A 22,026-nucleotide genomic window follows, 5' to 3' on the forward strand; every position below is an offset into this window, starting at 1 on the left:
TGAATTGATAAAGATTGGCTTTTATCAAGATAAAAAATATACATATTTTTTTTAAATAAAATGTCTCAAATGAAATGAAGTTTCCTTTGACGTATCGATTCATGCTTAAAAAAAAGTTTTGTTTTGTTTATAAACATACATTTCATCGCTGTATATCTTAAGCGATTGCTATCTTATCAAAAAGCTGAGATTTTAAATGCGTTTACTCTGAATAATATATCGATCGAATAAGATGATTCTTATCACGATCAATTCATTTTCAAGACGAGGAAATTAATCGCTAAATACGTGGTGAAATACTGAAAGTGTTTACGAAAACTAATCACTCTTTACGAACATATAATATACTTAGCTTAGAGTATATATTTAGTATAAACTTATAAGAGGTTAAGCGAGATATATCCAGATTTCATGGTCATTTTTAAGATGCATTTTTTTAAATTCTATTTTGGTGAATTTTCTATTAAACAAAGACAAATATTCTAGGCGTAAATTTATGTTTAAAAAAATCTTGAAGAGAAATGGTTTTTAAGGTTTCCACAAAATAAATGTGAAATACGGTCCTTGTGGAACTTAAAACCAATGTATTTTCTACTTATCGTAAGAAAATATTGGCCACCCTTATAATCTGAATGAAAAAAAAAATGTATGAGAGTAAGGGTTTTCTTGTTTTTTCCGTGGTTAAATTTAATCTCGGTGGTCCTAAAATAACGGGTGTGTAATAATCATTACAAACAATCCTTTATTACAAGTTAAATGATTTTATAAAATCTTTCTTTCATTTCTATAGGCTATCTAATTATATTAATTTCCGATTCTGTTCAAATTGGTGTATATTTATCACTTCCTACATCAGAAAGCCTACACACGGGATTTTGCAAGTAGTCTGCCCAGAGTATTTAAAAAGCGAACCACTTGTGCGCATTTAACCCAATTTCTATTTTAAAAGTAATGCTGGATGCTGGATATGTAGGGTACCTCGGTATTTGGCGCGTAACGTCACCAACCAATTCATCTTATAATGGTTTGTTCTATGCTCATAAGTCATGACGGAATAAGCTTATACTGGTACAAAATTAACGGGGGAGATCCCCAGGGTCAATAGTATATAAGAGTTAAAACAACAGCGGTACTATCATTTGTAATATTTTGATATGATACAATCGGGCGTGAGGAAAGCAGTTACTTAGCTATATTTAATATTGTCGTCTATTAAGCTGATGTCTAGCAAAGGATTGAAATTCGAGGCCGTACAGTTTCTAGCGTCGCTATCGAATTTACTTTTAAAAGTAAATGAGAGAAATGTATCATAAATATTTCAGAATTGAATTTGTAGTGGTTGACAAATAAATAATATTTCAAACCAAATATACTCATAAATTACACAAGTTTTTAGACATATCTTTGCTACCTCTTTCAAATGTTTAATATATCTTTATTAAATAGCTCTTTCGTAAATTGGTTTACCTTCATAGTGATCTGATTTGACTACCTATGTGAAACCATGTGGAGGCTTTCAGTTATAGGAGGCGTTGGCACAATCCACCATTTCTTTTTTATTTTTTAACGGCAGGCACTGAACACTCGTTCATCACCTCGGAAGATGCCGGAAGTGCTGCTTTTTAACGTTACCCGATGGGTACCCGTGAGCCTAAGTAACGGAGGCGAGCAACTTCACCAACTCCAGATACCCGTTCATAAAGTGGGCCAAATTCACAAATCACACAACAGAGAATAACACAGAGAGAAATATCTATGCCGTGAGCGGGATTCGAACCCGCAACCGTTGGCGTCTCAGTCAGTCACACAGACCGCTCCGCTATCTGACCGGCATATTTCTCCAAAACTGAACTGTTTAATTCGCAATTTTAAAAAATTAAATGCATGCTTTTCATCTTTAAATGTGCAACAACATTTCAACACTATTTTCAGTTGTAAGTACTAAAAGCACTATTTTGAAATATTTTCATGAATGCATATAATAAAGCACTATTTTCAGTTGTAAGCTAATAAAACGACAGAAAAAATATTCCTATTAAAAAGAATTTATGAATCCCCCCCCCCAAAAAAAAATGAAACAAAAAAATTCCTGCTTCAACCTGTTAGAGAATTTGCGAGTTTAAAACCTAAAACATTCGGCTGGAAAAATGTGTGTGTTGCAGATTGTTTTATTTAAAAATTAATAAATTATTAATTGATAAAATTAACTAATAGTTGACGAGTAATTGCGACATTCGACTAAACCACAAAGAAACAGGATCATGGAAAAATGACCCTCACTGAAAAATATGTTTCAAAAATTATTTACAAATAGATAATAATAATAATTACTCCATTAAAAATATAACCCCATCCTGTTCAATTAATCCACTGGCTATAAATGGCCGAGATAGCCTGGTTGGTAGGATTTTGGACTCGTGAGAACGAAAATTCGAATCAGGCCAGCCAAAGAATCCCTTGTATTAAATGGTGACTGGTGCGCGTTAAATATGTCGGGGTGACAAGTTCCTCTAAGTTCCCATAACAAATCAGTACCTCTGAAGTAGGAGAGTGATCGTTCGACAATCTGTGTGTGAATGAATGGAATATGATTGGGTCCTCCCTGTAAAATGTGCTGTGACGTGTGTGTGACTGAAGTCGTATTCTTCTCCATAGATAGCGCCACTAAAAAAAAAAAAAAAAAATTCACCTTCTGCCTCAAAAACTCGCTTGATGTCAAGCTGGTTTGCTGGTATTGATGAGTGGCATGAGTAACAACAACAGGCCATAAATTCTTTTTTTATTCCTTACATTATATAATTGTGAAGTTGATCATTAAATAAACTTGACTAGAAAAATATCCCCCACCAAAAAATCTGTTAAAAAAATACTTAAATAATAAAAAATATCTCTGGAGTTGATTTTACAGATAAGAAATAGAAAAAAATAAAAAAGCATCTGAAAAAATTAATTAAGAGATGCACAGTGCGGTAGTTTATAAAGATCAGAACGGAAATGAGCAAAATAATTCGTAAGAAAATCAATTTATTCTAACTTGCTGGCTCGAACTTTCCTTCAAAAATGACTATATTGGAATAAGAAAGCTAACAAAATTATTTTTATAAACTTTCTGTTTTATAATAATGAAACTACAAGGATAGAAATGCCAACTGATCCGCTTTCTGAATTTGTTTTTAATAAATTGTAAAAAAAGGATAATTAAGCCATCTCTATAAATATATCACCGTCAGATTATTGCAATAAAGTTGAATTTCATATGGTACTTTGAATTTTTTTATATGCCGTGGATGAAATAAAACAACAACAACAACATAGCATTAGAACAACAACAGCAATTAAAATAAGCCAAAGAATTATTAGGACTGCCTTTTAATAAATCTGTAATAAAATATTTGGGACACAACTTTTTCTCTTCTTTCTTCTTATCATGATTATAGCTAATTCATATAGCGTTCTTACTTTACATGAAGTTCTTCAATTGGTATTCTAGCTCATAATTCTATTTTTTCATTCCTCACAAGTCGAAAATTTTTCTACATTTCACGAAGGGAAAAATGATTTTTTCATTGCTTTTTTTATTTTACTTAAACACATTTGATAGGGTATACTTGAATCATGTGTCCTTTTTGATCAGTAGTTGCTCAGGGGATAGAGCGTTCGCTTTCCAATGAGATGAACCGGGTTCGAAACCCAGCGATATATTTGGTCGATAAGAATTTCGCATTCGGCTCGCACCGACCGTAGTGCTGAAGTGAATATCATCAGTGTTATACGAAACATGAATCAGATTCTCCTTGCCGTCAAGCTAACAGTAGGAGGTTTTCGTGTTTGTTATCTCCATGTAGCGTAAATGTGGGTCAGTCCCATCAAAAATGTCCTCCGAGAAGGCAAATGTCTCCCAATACTTGATCTCGGAGTTACCCCGTCCTTTGGATTGGGTTCAAAATTATAAGGCTTCGATGTTAAACATTAGTAGTCGTAAACTCAAAAATTGGGAAGGCAGTTCACAGACTGTTATAAAAATCATGTCTCATTTGAGCCGTGGTGGCTTAGGGGGTGGAGTGCTCACCTCCTAATGAGGTGATCCGGGTTCGACTCCCAACAATACGAATTCCGCTCCCACCTCGCACTGACCACTGTGCTGACGTTAAATATCTTCAGTGGTAGACGGCCCATGGGTTAGAGTCCCCTAGCCGTCAAGTTAACCATGGGAGGTTTTCGTGTTTTTCATCTCTAACGCAAATGCGGGTTAGTCATATCAAATAGTCCTCCACCGAGGCAGATTTTTCCCCCAATACTTGATCTAGGAGTTCCCTTGTCTTCTGGTTTAGGTTCAAAGACAACTGAGTTGAACATTGGTAGTCGTAAAACTTGAATAAAGTTGAATTTCATATGGTACTTTGAATTTTTTATATGCCGTGGATGAAATAAAACAACAACAACATAGCAACAACATTGGTTGGCTGTTCAACGACGGTCACAAAATAAAAATAGAACACGTCATTTGGGTGAAAATTTTGCTCGGGGCATATAGAAGCAAATTGCTTCGTCAAAAAGTTTCATGAAATTTAAGTATCTATTTTTTACAGTGTGCGTGATGCAGAACAAGTTGAATGATATTAAACTCAGTTTAAAATTATCTAAGTTTCAACCATTTTCTACCACAGACATCATAAACTTATCTTTCACTGACGAACCATTTTAAAAAACTCGATTGTTTATCAAACTCTTTTGATACACGTTACGCCTGAGAAGAACCAGGTGGCGTGACTTCGCTTGTTTCAGAAAATAAATTTAAATGTTCAACTGGAAGGGTATTTTAGTATAATAAAAAAAGTAAAGGGGGAGGATAAAAAATAAAGTAAGAAAGTGAAACAGCTAGACAGATACTTACTTTGGTCTGGATGGCGCTTGTTTATTTTGGACTGCGTCCATTTGCTGAAACTTAGCCTTGGCTGACACTTTCTGATTGTCTGTTATATGAAAAAAAGAGAAAAAAATGGCGCTAATTTCAAGTGCATAAAAAGGATGAACTAGGATTACTTAAAAATACATCAAAATGTAATTCGTGAAGATTTGATTTTTACAACCATGCGTTATTTAGTGTGACTGGTATTAAGTTTTGATTTACCGAAACTGACAGTACAACGAAAGAGATTGCATTTACGCTATTGTTAGCATCCTGTTTGATTTGGTTGCCAATTTCCGCAGTTTCAGTAGCAGACTTTCTTAATTTAATTAATTGTGTAGCTAGTTCCGAGGACAAAACTGATTCAGCATATTTGGACGCAAATAAAAAAACATTTACTTAGTATCAGAAACAAAACAAAGCAAGTGCTATTGCATTTTACTCTGCTCTTTAAATCACAAATTGTTTTTTACATATATATGAAATAACAAAGTCAGTAAAGTGCTGTCTAATTTAAAACAATTTGTATTTATTCAAAATGGGTGGATAATTTGTAACTCATTTAAAAGAAAAACTACAACCTAGATTTGCAGTGTTTAACATTGTTATTTTTTTCAGATTTATAATTTTTTTCAGCTAATAGAACTTATTCTCTTACAATGCTTTTTTATTTGTATCCTTTTTAATATTATTATTATTATTTATTTGTTATTTACATCCTGAAATACTAACTTAAAAGTCTTTTCTTATGTAAATACATTTCTAAATAAATTATACTCCCTATATTCCAAATCAGTAGCTATGTTTGCATACGTTTGTAATGATTATTAATACTGATGATTTTCTGATTTTGTTGGAATATTTTTTAGAGATTTCATATTATTATCAATTGACAACATTTACTCGGCAAGCATTCCCTCTTTTCTATCTTAAATCATTTTGAAATTTAAATTTTTACCGTAAATTCGCTCAATTGTGAATCTTTGAATATTATATTTATTCATATTTTATGATAAAATATTACCTTACCTGATTGCAGAGAGGGAAAATTTATCCCTTTTGTAATGTAATATTTATAATTAGTTACAATGAATTATTATTTATGATCCTTTTATATTTTTTTCTAGATTTTTTTCGGGTAGCTGATTTCAAAACTGAAATAGGTTTCTCGTTATAAATTTTATGTAGTTTAATAATATATTCCTAACCAAGACTTTTTTTAAAAAATTTACTCGAGTGAATACTAAGTGCCCCCACTTCTCTTCTACGTAAGGAGTGGCAAGAAAATGGCAATAATACAATTTAGTTTATGATGAGATACGTTACAATCGTATTCTTTTATGACTTAAGTGATAAATTCTAGGGAGTAGACTATGTGTAACTTAACTTATGTATCGAAACTTATGTATCTACTCCTATAAATTCCTTATAAACTTGTTTGTATCTAACCCTTTACGTTCCTTTTAACTACATAACAACATTCTTGTACTACATTCTGTGAAAAAATAAACAAAACTAAAAATAATTTTGAAAGAAGATTTGTAGCTTTCCAAACAAACGTAATTTCGGAATTTGTATAAATGCAACAAGACATTTGATCCCCAGCGTTATTTTCAATCATTGATTTCGTGAATCGTTTAATGTTAAATTATAGAGATCACAATATTTGCAATTATTTTAAATTGTGCGAACAACAAAAAATATACTATTAAACAATAAATTAAACTTTGAAACAACTATGCGAAATGAATAATGCGGTCAGTTTAACCGGGTGTTTTTTAATTCAGCTTTAACTTGAATGCTGTTTGTATTGTTTATATTATATTGTTTGTTTTTCTTTGATCTGGTTACATGAAACAAAAACAAAATATTTTCATTATTTTAAGAAAAGTATTATTTTCTATAGAATATATAAATTTTTTTTATCCTTCCTTCACCTAGTTTGAGTTAAAGCAAAAAAAATTTTTTTGAATGAAACTTTGCAACCTAATATAAATGATTTTATCTGTTGTTTTTCTTTCAATAAATTTTTGTATAAAGATGTGCATTTGTAAATGATTAAATTACATAAATTTAACTTACTTTGAACTGGTGTTTTAGGAATAATGCTTCCAAATGTGCAATGATCTACTGGTTTCTTTGCAACAGGTGTAACAGGAGCTAGAAAATATAATTTTATTACATTTTCATCCGGGATGGAAAAAAAAAATGAAATAACACTATATCCGTCAATAAAAATAAACAAAACGTTAGGTTTCATTTTTAAAGGTTTGTTTGTTTTTAAATTTTTTTTTCGTATTCGTTAATTCGAACTTTTACATTAAAAAAAATTATATTAAAATAAATGGAAAATGAAAAGTTCCTCAGCCATTATTTCAAGAACGCATTGAACTTATGTGGAGAAATTAAACTGGTATTAATTAATTCGAATTTCAACACGTTAATGTCCGTTTTTATTTAACCTCTTTACTACTGAGTTATAAAAAATTGTAGCAAAAAATTATTTTGCAGCTCTGAATTTTTATTTTAATGCCATTAGTAAAAATAAGATAAAGAAAATATGAATTATACTGCCAGGGGGCTAATAATTTTAGGTCATAAATAAGTTAAAGAATATAAATATTTCAAATGCTAAATTGCACCTAAAATATGAACAAACAAGCATATTTTTATATTATATGGTCTATTTAAATACAATAATGAATAGATTTATTAAAAATTTTAAAATATACTTAAATAAGTTTTAAAAATATATAAATAAGTTTTTTATAAGCACATTGCAATGCTGCTTTAAATATCAATTTCAAAACTATTTTAATTATGCATACCAAGCAAAATAAATAATTATTTAAAAGAACATGACATTATTTATTAAATAAATAGGTAGTTCTTGGGGAGGATTTTAAAATCATGGAAACAAACATAAAAATTAAATATAAAATAATATTAAATGTACGTACCTTAACATGAAATAATTTATTAAAATACGCATATAAATACAACTAAATTGATATAATCGCTCATAATCTCTCTAAATAGTTTATAGATTTCATAATACCGGAGATTTTTTTTTGCCTTCTATGCTATCATAAATTCCGCCATACGACACCAAGGTACACATTCGCGCACCTGCATTATCTTGACTGACATGATCTTGACTTATCATGTCATGATCTTGACTTATTTCTAAATATTAAGTAAATATAAATTTAAAAGCTACATAAACAGAACTACTAAGTTAAAAGAAAAAATGTATAGTTTCAGAATAACTAAATACTGAGCACTCTTAAAATTACTATCGTTTTAGAGCACGTGGACTGAAAATTAAAAAAGTGATAGAATCTTAACTTATTTTTATTTATTTTTTAAATTACTTTAGCACTTTCATCTCGGCAAAAGTGCGGCTTTGTCTCACTTTCTGTGCTAAAATTGAAACAAAACGAAAAATTTAAAAAAATACTAATCAATTGCAATCAATGAAAATTCTCACTTTATGTTTACAGGGATAAAAACAGTAAAATGAAAATAATAATCTATACTAAATGTAGGTAACTAAGTCGTTGGAAATGCTGTTATACTATTGAAAAACTTAGTGCAGCACGCAGCGAATATTCCTGGAAGAAAATTCATCTTGTTCTTCGCTATGAAAGAGTTAATCAATCAATCACAGCTGCCACTAAATCATTAATCAATCAATCAATGGCAACTGCCACTAAATCATTAATCAATCAATCGCAACTGCCACTGATTGAAATGCCGTACCACTTTTTTTTTTGCTTATTTGAAGCGTTTTTTCGTTTCCACATAGGCAGCTGACCTCACAGACTTTAAAACAAACCGCTTCGCTTCCCATGTGCCCTGTTTTAGGGCACTACTATGACTATGACGCGTTCCTTCCCAAATTAGAATTTTCCGGTACACCTAATATATTTACATTTGAAAGAATTTTTGATTTTAGATTTCACTTTAATTTTAAAATAGCACGTTCTTCAGGTTGAGCAGATTTAGAACTTCTTAATTTAATATGCCCTGGCAGCTAAAAAATCCTGTTTCAGGCAAAATTGCCCAACACTGTCATTATTATTTAAGCACTTTTTATTGATTTAATAAGACGCTACGATCGCTGGTACTTAAGAAGGGCGATTGACTCTTACACTTTATAAACCATCCATGATAAAAACCTAGCAAAAATATCAGAACACTTTTGTGCTACAATGGAGGCAATTTTTGGAACAAACCTAATAACAGAACAATTGTTTGCCATGCTAAAACATTAATATTTAAAGCCCGGTCTTGTAATTGTATGAACCTATGTAGTACCTGAGGTAGATTCATTGATAGCATTAAAATCTGGTGATTTAGGTCCAGGGACTCCTGATTTTGCTGCTGCATCATAAGCTGCGAGTAGCTTTTGTCTCCTTTCAATTGCTTCTTTCTGTCTTTGCTGGATAGCTTCTTCCACTAGATCTCTCTTGGCAGGCATTTGAACAGGTGTGGAAGATGCTATAAAAGGCAATTGCTTTATGAATGACACTAATTTTAAGAAAGCACTTACACACAAATTAAAAGAATTCAATGTTTCAGTTGATAAAGTTTTGTGTTTGACACAAAAACAATTACTGTTTGGTGAACTCACAATTAATTACTGTATATTGGACTCACAAACAATTACTATTTACTGGGTCGATAATTAATTACTAGTTGGTAGATTCACATTTGATTACTGTTTGTTAGACCCAGAAAAATTTACTGTTTGGTGGACCCACAAGCAATTACTATTTGCTGGATCGATAATTAATTGCTAGTTGGTATATCCACATTTGATTACTGTTTGTTAGACAAAGAAAAATTACTGTTAGGTGGACTCACAACCAATTACTATTTACTGGATCGATAACTAATTACTAGTTGGTAGATCCACATTTGATTACTGTTTGTTAGACCCAGAAAAATTACTGTTAGGTGGACTCACAAACAATTACTATTTACTGGATCGATAATTAATTGCTAGTCGGTAGATCCACATTTGATTACTGTTTGTTAGACCCAAAAAAATTACTGTTAGGTGGACCCACAAACAATTACTATTTGCTGGATCGATTATAAATTGCTAGTAGGTAGACCCACATTTAATTACTGTTTGTTAGACCAAGAAATTACTCTGTTTGGTAGACCCACAAACAATTACTATTTGGTCGATACACAATTAATTACTGTTTGTTGGATCCACAAAAAAATTACAATTTGATGGGCTCACGAAAAATTACTTTTTTGTAGACACACAAACAATTACTATTTGGTAGACTCATAATTAATTACTGTTCCTTGGACCCACCAACAATTACAGTAGGATGGACTCTCAACTATTACTATTACGTGGACCACCTGCATGAATTCTCGATAAACGTCTAAATCAATAAAAATCAGTTTTTTACTATTTCTGAAACAAGAATTAGAGTAGTAAACGTGCTACCACTCGAAAGTATATCTTCTCCAATACTTTCTTGCACAGTGCAGCTAGTCTGTCAACACTTATGCAACGAATATTACAAACCATTAAAAATTTAAAATTACTTGCTTCTTATCATCTACTCTATGTGCGAGACCAATATTTTTTTTAACAGCATGGCACTAAACTATGTCCCTTTTCCCAGTCTACACAAGATTACTGTCTAAAACTTTAAATTTAAGCAAGGCAAGTTGGCCTGTATGTAATAGTTAAATTTACGACCAATGAAAAATTTTTTTTATTTTTATGCGTTCTGATTGTAAAACAATGATAAGCGGCAATTTTTTTTTAAAAAAAGTGTTGATATATTCTCATATTGCAAGCGGATCACGTAAAAAGACATTTTTCAAATTTGTGCAATCCATATAATAGTCTAAAAAGTGGTAGAAGAACTACTTCGCTTCCGCTCTCTTTTTCAAAGAAATTATCCATTCGTGATTACCACTGACATAAATTATACAGTATATCAGTAATCAGTACTACAATCGTCCGTCATAATTTTTTTTAAAATTGATGTTGTAGCTATAATGACAAATTGGAACAACTTTTATTAAATCGTGTCTACTACTTTTTTAAAATTTTAATGTATAACAGCTGTAATGCATATTTTTAGAAAAGTCGCCAGAATGCAGTGTGTTAAGTCTACCGAAAACTGATGTCCGTGAATGAAAGCGCCTCATTTTACATTGATGCAAAAGGTTCCGTTATATAAAAAAAAATTAGGGAATTTACCTAATTACTCAATGTAAATTTCTACTTTAACCGGTTAACGTACAGCGTCATATATTTAGGACAGTTCCTTTTTTCAAAGACATTCATTGTGGTGGGAAACTTTTTTCAGAATTTTCATTTATCTGGGTGAATTAGAAGATTCTCAGATACCACAATGATTTAGTTATTTCTGATTTGATCTAGAATTATAAGGAGCAAGTACATACCTGCCAACTCTCCCGCATTTTGCGGGGGATTTAATTTCATATTTAAAGTGGTAGTAAATATATACTATTTTTTCTTTTATAAATTTAATTTTTAAATGATTTTGATCACCACTATTCTTACAAAAATTAAGCTTATATATTAATATGCGTTACTATCATGATTGTCAACTTAATTTTTTTCAAATACAACGTATTTGTTTGCTTAAAATTGAAGTTTTAATTCCATTTTAATACCGCTGGGAAAAATGATAATGGAAGGGATTGAAAGTTGGCACGTCTGCAAGTACTTTTTGCACTATCAAAGACTTTTAGAATGCCCTAGCAGTAGAAAAACCTATTAATTTCCATACTATATTTTACCACCTTTTCCATAAAACCACTTCTTGTATCATTTCAATATATAGAGTCGGGACAAAACGGGTTAAAGAGACAGCATCTATGGTACAAAAAAGCATGTGTATACATATTCAACCCTGTTTTTCCGCTTACCAGAATTTATTACTCAAACCAGAATTTTTCAGCTTATAATAAGTGGACTCTCATGCCCATCAGTTAATAACAGGATCAACATCTGATTTCAATTAATAATCACCTTTTTTAATAATTATTTTACACTTAAGAACATTTCCGCTTACAATATGTGGTCTCTAATGCCCTTCAGTTTTCAACTGAACACAGGATCAACACCTGATTTCAATTAATAATCGCCTATTTTCTGTTCGAATCAATGCTTGTACCAGAAACAGTAAAACCGGGGGGAAACTAAAACAGCAAATTGTTATTTTTCTACAGTATTACGTATATTTTAAATGCTGTTCTTCCACGTTAAACCATTCAATTACTGCATGGCAGAGTCGTTCATGGTCAAGGTTACTTACGTTCTGCATTTTTGTAGATGTTGATGTCCATGACCTTTTGTCCACCAGCTGGGGCTGATTTCGCCATTTGATCGTACATAGCTAGCATCCTCCTTTTTGATTCTTCCGCATCCCTTTTCCTCTGTAAGATCATGTCTTCTCTCTCCTGTTCTCGCTTCTTCATCGCCTCTTCTCTCTGAGCTGCAAAACAAAAGAACATCACTCAATGCAGCCATAATTCTTTGCTGCCTAACGTCATGATACAAAACGGACTGGGAAAAAAAAATAATTGCATATTAGCAGTAAGTCTCTTCACACATTTGCAGCTAGTTATGAGGAGTTTTATGTAAATGTTCAGAAACATTATAAACAGTTTTTTTGGGAAAAAGTAGAAAGTTTTTGAGAAAGTTTGCGAAGTAAATCGTTGAAACGTCTTAAAGCAGTTTTAAACACACTCTAAGCATAGGTCAGTTTTGGAAAAAGGAAATATTTAATACCAACCAAAATGCATTGACAGTGAATTTCAACTTGATTAAAATATAAATATATTATTGATTATGAATACATTAAGATTGTTTTTCGGTGATTATTTTACTACCACTTTGAAAATCCATTCTCAGAAAGAAGAAAATTTGACAGGTACGGTAGTGTATTCTAAATATTGGCCAACTAAACTCAAATTCTGAGAGTTATTTTTTGTAAGTATATACCACTTTATAAAATAGTTTGCGAAAAGCATATTGTATACAATTAAGTTCCCTTCTCATCAAGTGCAAAAATAAGATACCAACTATCGAATTATTTAACACTAAAATCACCCCAGTTAAACAAGCTAAGTATCTTGGCATTACAATTTCGAACAATCTTAACTGGAGTACTCACATCAATGAGTCCATTAGAAAAGCCATAGGTGCGTTCTATGCACTAAAAGCACTTTTAAATAAAAACTCAAAGCTAAACCTGGTTAATAAAAGAACAATATACCTACAAGCCATTCGACCAATTCTAACCTACGCAAGCCCCACCCTAACCACTATCAGTGATCATTTAATAAAAAAATATTCACACACAGAAGGCAAATTTTTAAGATACTGGTGCCCCAAGAGCTATCAGCAACAGACTGCTAAGGCAGGGGTGAAAGCGAGACGGAAAAGAGAAATGGCTGGTAGTAAAACCATTTCGGTTATAACTACTTGCCGTGAGGAGTTAACTAATTCTTTTTAAAACTATTCAACAATATCTTCATTATCCTTGGAAAATAAGCAGTTTTATATATAGACTAAAATTATAAAAGAAATCTTGATAGTTACAGATATTTTATTTTTCTCGAAAAAAATGCTAAAATGAAATGTCTTTCGTACCAGTTGTCGCACTTTTCCGTCTTGCTATATAAGGGCTTTCATCCATGTGCTAAGGAAGGATCTAGACGTAGAAGAAATTGCTTTATTGCCAAACTCAACAGTAAATTCTATAGCGAAACTAGAAACTGTACGGCCTTGAATTTCAATAATTTGTTAGACATCCGCTTAATAGACGACAACATTAAATATAGCCCAGTAACCGCATTCCTCATGTCAGATTGTATCACTGTCTTTCTTTTTTTTTACCAGTATAAGCTTATTCCTTCATGACTTTTTAGCACAGAAACAAACCAGCGTAAGATGAATCGGTTGGTGGTGCTACGCATTAAATACAGAGGTACCCTACATATCCAGCATCCCTACTCATCGAGCCAATTAGTCTCAATTGATATTCCATATCATCAGAAGAAGGAGTGAGATGTCCGCTTCGCGGGCAGGTACTCTGCTACAATTCATATCAAGTCAAGTCCCTTCTCATCATCTCTTAAAATACAATAAGATAACTAGCTGGGTCACCCTTATACATGTTTAAACTATTTAAATGTGAAATTTATAATTATAAGAAATTTATTAAAATAGGAATCCAACAGGATAGCAAAGATTTTGCTACCACATAAAATATAAAAATAAAATATTACGAAAAAGGTGGAAGAGTTGGCAAGTATACAATGAAAATATCAAAAGTCCAGGAAATCATTTAGATGTAAGAGTACAATTAAACAAACAGAAATCTTTATTTTAATTACCTCTGAGCTCTGCCTGAACTTGTCTGAGGCGATTTCTAACTTTTTTCCTTTCATCATAATCTTCCGTGTCATCAAGCTGCAATAAAAATGGATTTATAATTGAGACAATGATAAGGCACGAAAAAGAAAATATGGTCTTACTTTAGTTTAATGGATAATTATTTGTTTCAAATATCATGAAATATTAAATAAATTAAATCAAAAGAATATCAAACCTAGGTATTGTATTCTTTTTTATTAAAACTATATTGCGGATTTCATTCGCAAGCAAATGTCATTTAGTTACAACCATAGATAAAATTTTCATGGAGCACAAAACGTTAATAAATTGACTTGTATAAATCCTCTAAATGTAAATTTTTTTTTAAAAAAATTGATGTTTTATCACTTCTTTTCCACATTTTGCAAATAACTTTTATTGTGAAAAAAACAGACATTGATTTAAGGTTTCCAGCTCTTAAAAACATCTAAGCTTTGAAGTCAAGCCCAGTATCAATTTCACTGGGTAATATATATATCCTAGCATCAGAAAGGTTCTGGGTTCGAATCCCGGGCAAGGCAGGGATATTCTTTCATTCTCTGTACTATCTGTCCTTACTATGGGAGGGAGTAACGTTGGCCCATCTAATATTTTGCCCCTGAAAGAGTGGGCAACAAATCTGCCCTGTAAATGCCTGAATTGACGAAATGTTAACACAGGTGGGCATTGAAAATAAAAATAAATAAATAAAATTCTATATACAGGTGGCATGTTACTGTATTACAGACATGAGAAACTCTCCAGGTATCTCTTCTTGACGCAATTGTCCTCATAATTTTAACACTTCGAGTGGGGAAGTCACTTTTAGCGCCATAAACTGAATACCTTTTGATTGGAATTTTCCGTTTTATGACTCAATCTTAATCGCTCGAAGGGGTGACCTCAAATAGGCTAATTAATAAGTGCTGACGATACTTTAAGTTACGAAATCAGAGACAAAATCTTTGAATAAGCATACAATTTTTTCGTCTGATTCGGGATTTTTGAACCCCAAAATATAAGGGTTAGCAGCCATTGGGAAATATGGTCCTAATAGTCAAGTCAAGTGTGAGCTTCAAGGTTTAGACCTCTTAATGTTAATTTTAGTTTTGGGGTATTTCGTACTATTGGGATTAGATATTAACTAACATTAATTTTTGCATGGTATTATCGTTGCATAAGTGAATTTTATAATTGTGTGAAAACGTTTTTCAACTTGCTTAAAAAGTTTTCGGGACATGGCGAAATATGGAAAAAAGTAAAATTAACATTAAGGATGTCCAAACTTTGGACCTCTCTCCTGAACGAATTATTGGAACCATATTTCCCATAGTGCGGCTACCCCTTATATTTTGGGGGTCAGAAATCTGTATCCGTCAAAAAATAAGGTATGTTTATTCAGAGAAAAAATATTTTTGTGCTTGATTTCGGAACTTAAAATATCGTCTGTACTTTTTGTTTAGCATATTTGAAGTCACCCCTTCGAGTAATTTAGATAGAGTCCTAGAACGTGAAAGTCCAATCATTAGATCTAAAACTATTTACAATTTTCTGTTTTTTTTTCTTCTTTTTTTTGCGTTCTGTAATCAAGCATATTTTCCGCTTTCTTTGGTTTAAGTGAGGAAAAAATATATACGAACACCAGTAACTTTTGATCTAATTATCAGATTTTTACGTATATTTGGTGGAACGTTTGCAAGATTTTTCATGTATCCTTGGTTTTTTGTATTTTCCAAAAACAATTTGTACCGTTAGGAGAGCCGAATTTGTACTTTTCACGTATCTTAATATCTCTTAAAATGATAAAATTTTGATTTTTTATTTACATATTTTTCTCTTGATAACTGTTCATGCGTTAACTACATCTGGCTGATCATATATACAAGTAAACGCGTTTTAAAAACCATTAAAAATACAAAAACATAATATTTCTAAAAATTTATTAAAACATTTACTTTGAAGCTGGAAATTCAATCTCATACAGATGGCATATTTTTTAAACCAACAACATTTTTTTGAAAAAAAAAATAATAAATCTATATTTTCTGTTATAAAATTAGCTACATCTGTTTACAAAGTTATTTTTATGAGAAATGAAAAAAATATAAATAAAAGCTATCAATGCGTTTTTAAGCAAATACTCTGGGAAACTTTTAGAGCAACTCGAAATTGGATAGCTTTTGTAATGAAATAGTTTTTGTGATTTTTGAAAAATCCGACCTTTTGATAAAGCAGATGTTGGTATGTTGTTATAAGTCTCTTAGCCTTTTGCACACTGACTACTTTTCTAAAAATGTATTATAGCAGTTATAGATTAAAACTTTAAAAAGGTGGTAGGTAAGATTTCATAAAAGTGGAAGCAAACTTGTAACTATAGCTACAACTTCAATTTAGAAAAAAATATTGCGATAAACGATTGTTGTACTGATTACATCTGTACTGAATCATTTTTGTTTGTTGTAATGACGAATTGATAATTTCGTTGAAACACAGAACTGAAACGAAGTAGTTTTTCTACCACTTTTTAAACTTTTGCATGGATCGCACATATTTTAAAATCGTATTTTTACATGACCAGCTTTCAATGTGCTAATTTGGCGTTGTTTCAATATTCTCATCCATTAAGGTGGCCCTCACACACAGAAAAATTGGCAACGAGATTCTAACTTCAATTACATACATTACAACGTGCACGGTCATTGAAAAAATAATTTACAAAGTGGTAGTAAAACAACAATTAGGTTTCGAACAAGTGTTTAAAAACAAAACTATTAAGACATCTATAAGCATAATTAGCCAACAAATAGAACTTGTCTATATATATATTTTTAATTATTGATTCGTTGTGATAGTTTAAAATTTTATTTTGAAACTAAACTTCAATATTTAATACGCCAAAACGCTAATGTTGCTGCCACTTAGAAAATTATTTCTCAACGGCCGTATAAGTTGGTAGCTATGCAATTGCAATGGGTAGATAGTTTAGGCAGAATGTTTCTATATCATTCGGGGTAGGAGTAATAATAGTTTGATTTACTTAATTCGAAATAAAAATTATACAGTTACACTTTGAAGTAACATTAATAAGACACACTCAGATTTGACTGTAATTTAACAGAGGCTTCACAGCCAACACTCGAATCTCTTTCTCTGCCAAAGCCATTTAGTCTCAATTGTTGTTTCATATCATCAGAAGAAGGAGTGAGATGCCCGCTTCGCGGGCAGGTACTCTGCTACAATACATATCACGTACATTAACCGGTTAACGCCCAGAGTCATATATTTAGAACAGTTCCTTTTTTCAAAGACATTCATTGTGGGGAGAAACTTTTTTCCAGTATTTTCATTTATCTGGGTGAATTAAAGGATTCTCAGATACCACAATGATTCAGTTATTTCTGATTAGATCTAGAATTCTAAGGAACAAGTACTTTTTGATCTATCAAAGACTTTTTTAGTGCCTTAACAGTAGAAAAACCAATTAATTTCGATATTATATTATACCATTTTTTCCATAAAACCACTTTTTGTATCATTTCAATTTATAAATTCGGGACAAAAAGGGTTAATAAGATAAGTTCGAATTAAAGTCAAGGCAAAAATTAAGATTGTTAAATTATAACAAATAAGCCTTGTCAAAACTTGAGCTACCGCTTTTTATTTTTTTTCCATTCTCATTCTGATTCCGTACGAATACTTTTATGACTCGCTCGTCCCAAAAAGGTTATTTGTAAAAAAAGTTTTGATATTATCGGAAAATTTATTTTCTCTTGAGAAGAAAAAGATTAAAATTATGTCTTTTTCAATCAGTCCTTTTTTTTCTGTTTTGGTCTCTGTAGAAATATCAAATTAATTATTTTAAAATGAAAGAAGAAATAAGGTGTTATTACTACCAACACGTCATATTTTTTAAAAACTTTTGGACCGGAAACTTTTTTTTTAAGTTTTGGAATCATCAAATTTTCTGACGACCATTTTGCACATGAAAGTTTATTGAAATAATATTTTAAACATTCAAAGCTTTTTTAAAGTTAAACAAAATAATTTTTTTGCTTCAAATAGAGTACGATCAGGTGAAAAACTACAAAGTTTTTCAATTAGTATTTATAAAATTGGTCAACATGTGAGTTAAACTGTTGATAACTCATAGTCACAGAAATTATAATCCTTTATTTTTTCCGCAGTAGACTGATTGATAAGATACGTTTTCCAGTAGAACGCAGAAGTGATCGGCTGGGTGATCACTTAGATCTGCCTGCAAAGGTAACGAGGGAGTGCGGTATGGGTTCTCTCAATACTGTTCTACCGTGAAGTGCTAGACTTCATGCGTAGGTCATTACCATCCCCTCTGAACAGGATCAAAATTGTGATGGCAAGTCTTCAAAAGATTCTTGTGGATGTTTCCCAGACCGTCACCTATAGCCCATTGTGCAGCTCTATTGTGACGTAACTCAACAACAACAACAACAACATGCATCTGTATTTAATTCATGAAATATGAAATGAAAGGAAATGAACTTCCTACTGATTTTTTAACACATAAAGTTCAATATTCAGTTTCTTTTTTTTAAAATTATTAACCACTTTTCTAGAGTAAAAAGTCATATGTTAACAATTTACTTTTTTTTCTTCTTCACCAAAAGTAAAAATTCTTGATTTGAGAGTAATCAGTTTCATCTTTACTTTCTAATACCTTTGAGACTCAATATGTCAGTGTGTTACTGTTTTGGGAAAAAAATTTCAAAATGGGATGTTTTAACCTTAACTCTACTCTAACCAATGCTCACTCTAGCCAATTCAATACGTATGAACTCACCAATTTGTAGAGTGATTCCTCTGACGTTAATGACATAAGAGCAACGCCGTTCACCACTTCAGCCATTTCGTTCCCTAATTGGTATGTTTCACCTGAAACAAACAAACAAAAATTTTTTAATTATTAACAAAAACTTTATTTTACTTTTTTAACAATTTAAATTGAGTCTAAAATTGAGTTTTCTGAGTAATTCGGGTTTGCAGTAAGAACTGGTTTTCATTTAGTAAGGTATTTATGTTACCTAAACTTATAAACTTTTAATGAAGTTCTTATCTAACCTCTGTAACTGTCGATCGTCATAATGCAAAATTGCAGATGATATATAAACTTCGCGATTTTAACGTAAAAACCCGATTTATGTTGTTTAATATAGTACACAAGTAAGTCTACATAATAAACATGAGAAAAAAAATTTATAAAAAAGATAATCTCTTATTAAACTATATGTAAAGAAAAGTAAATACTACTTAAAACTGCTAATTAGATATAATTAGATTTTGACATCAGCTTGCAAAGCACAAAATTTAAAATTTTCTTTAGTCTTAAAAGAAGGTCTGCTTTACAATGCTTAAGAACCTGCATTACTAAAACACATAAAGTAATTCCTCTTCTGTTCTTCAAAAATAATTCCAATTTATAACTCACTTTTATAAAAAAAATTAACAGAAGCAAAATAACCAAGTTTTATTTATGCTAGCATTCATATTGCTAATTATAAATTTTTTTCAGTATTTTAAACATTTATTATGTGCAATTGAGTGTATAAATTAATTTAGTTGAATTTGTGTGAATACTGGGTTACAGCATTTTTATGCTCTTTGGGAAACATTTTTCTAGTGGTAGTTACTCTTGTATTTAATGCATAATCATCTGTTTATTTTAAATTTGATTTAAAGTATTTTCACTCATCGTTGCATGTAAATTATTCAAAAATTCACTTAAAAAGTTCACTTAAACTAATTTCAGCTGTCTGGTGGAGAGGCGTTTTAAATATTGGCAAAATTACCAGAAATCAAAAAAGTTTTAGTTGTTAATTGTGTCGTACTTCACAAAATATTTTGAAAAAGCTTAGTATTTAGAAGTTCCGCGAATGCTTGAAGTTACTTTGAGTTGTACGTGGAGCCCGTGATTCTTCATTAAAATGAAGCTTACCATGCTCTGCTTACTCTGTAACAACAAGAAAATTTCATTTATGTTAAAGTGATAGTGCTAATGTTTAAACAAACTGGATATATTCCGAAATTAGTTATCTCATTTAATTCCAAAATATCGTAATTGACTAATTTCTGTTCGAGAAAAAATATTCATATTGTTAATTTTTTTAGTACCCTTTCAGAGATGCCAACTGCTCCGGACACGCCAAAATAATTAAAAAAACGGTAAATAACTACAAAGAAATTTTGCAAATATTTGATTATTTTTTCTTGCTTTTTGAAAGCCATAGCACGATTTAAGTACTGTAAAGTGGTGAATTATATAAGCCTACGAATTATTTAGAAATAGTGGTGGATAAAAATCTACTAATTTGAATTTATTAAATCAAGAATCACAATTGATGAACTACCACTTTAAAATATATATTTGCTGTCCGGAGCAAGTTGGCATCTCTGCCCTTTTACCAATTTTTTACCTTAATGCACCTTAACAAAATAAATGCTAAAAATGAAATTATTTAGTTACCACTCTATCTTTTTAACAAAAGGACATGTTCTAAGAGTGGAAACAAAACCCACTGCCACCTCATCATCGAATTACTACTACAGATGAATCGGTTAATGCCGCTTCGCGGCAGCGCACCGAGATTTATATGATTTCTACCATTCTACCAAACCCACTGCCACATTGTCTGATGATATCAAAGAACTTATACCACGATAAATAAATCACGATGGATGGCATAGGGACCGCTGCCAGGTGCCCAGCTCATAAAACAAGTTCAGTTCAGTTCAAACCGCTAACGGTAGCCATAATAATAGGGAAAATAATTATTACTTACGCTCCTGGTAATAAAATTTACAGCAATATCTTCGTTTTTGCCGAACACGGATTATTATTCTAAATATTCGCTTAACTGTCATTGTTGCGAATTTTGCTAAAATGAGATCCTTAAAAACATTAGGCACAGAAGTGGTTTTTTATGTTTAAATTTAATTATATTCTATTATACTTAAAAATTGAAATAACCTCCCTTTACATAAATCTGTAATCTAGTACGAAAAAATTTAAAAAAAAAAAAAAAAAAAAAAAAAAAAAAACAGCAGTAGTGTTCTTTCAATCCAGTCCCATGTACATATTTGCCAACTCTTCCGGTTTTCCTGAAGGATTTTATTTCTATATTTAAAACCCACTGACGGTTCTGCTCGTAAAAAGTCGTCTTTCAACCTGCAGTCTTCTCTGCATAGCAAAAACGGTTTTTCCATTTTATTATGAAAGGAAATAGTGTATTATAGTAAAACAATCTCCCAATTTTACCCATTTTCTATGCCGCCAGAGGATTAATGTGGTGGCAAAATGTATAGAATCAAATTTTATTCGTGATTAAATAAATACGGTTTAAAAATGATTTTGACTACCATTATATTTGAATAATTTAAATATACTAGGGGGCTAAGGTCCCTGTTCACTGCCGCTCGCCAACCCCGATGATTGCTTAGCAATAATTGTTGTTTCTTGGCAGAAAACAGTTTTTTTTACTAGATTTAAAATAATTCTCGTAACATATATGTACTAAAAGGAATTCTGATTGGTTACTTACGTGCCTCCACTTCCCATGTCCAAATATTATTATCTATTTGTATTTAGATCTATTGGTGAACAGAAGTAATATTTCTAAGTAATCATTTTTTAAAGTACTAACATTTATATTGTTAT

General features: G+C 31.2%; 1 protein-coding gene across 3 annotated transcripts in view; it reads right to left on the reverse strand.

The window, feature by feature from the left end:
• LOC107457049 (uncharacterized) overlaps positions 1-22,026 on the reverse strand; it is a 66,357-nt gene that overhangs the window by 15,842 nt on the left and 28,489 nt on the right. For all 3 annotated transcript variants that reach the window (XM_087149826.1, XM_087149825.1, XM_087149827.1), the window contains exons 2-7: positions 19,156-19,247; positions 14,321-14,396; positions 12,235-12,414; positions 9,230-9,412; positions 6,992-7,069; positions 4,895-4,973 (exon numbers count right to left, since the gene is read on the reverse strand). In XM_087149826.1, the coding sequence (XP_087005952.1) occupies positions 4,895-4,973; positions 6,992-7,069; positions 9,230-9,412; positions 12,235-12,414; positions 14,321-14,396; positions 19,156-19,221 (662 nt within the window). In that variant the 5' untranslated portion in view covers positions 19,222-19,247. The remainder of the gene's footprint in view (positions 1-4,894; positions 4,974-6,991; positions 7,070-9,229; positions 9,413-12,234; positions 12,415-14,320; positions 14,397-19,155; positions 19,248-22,026) is intronic.

Source organism: Parasteatoda tepidariorum, chromosome 8, assembly GCF_982258835.1.
Source record: "Parasteatoda tepidariorum strain Cologne lab strain chromosome 8, Ptep-v5.0, whole genome shotgun sequence".
NCBI classification, from domain to species: Eukaryota; Metazoa; Arthropoda; class Arachnida; order Araneae; family Theridiidae; genus Parasteatoda; species Parasteatoda tepidariorum.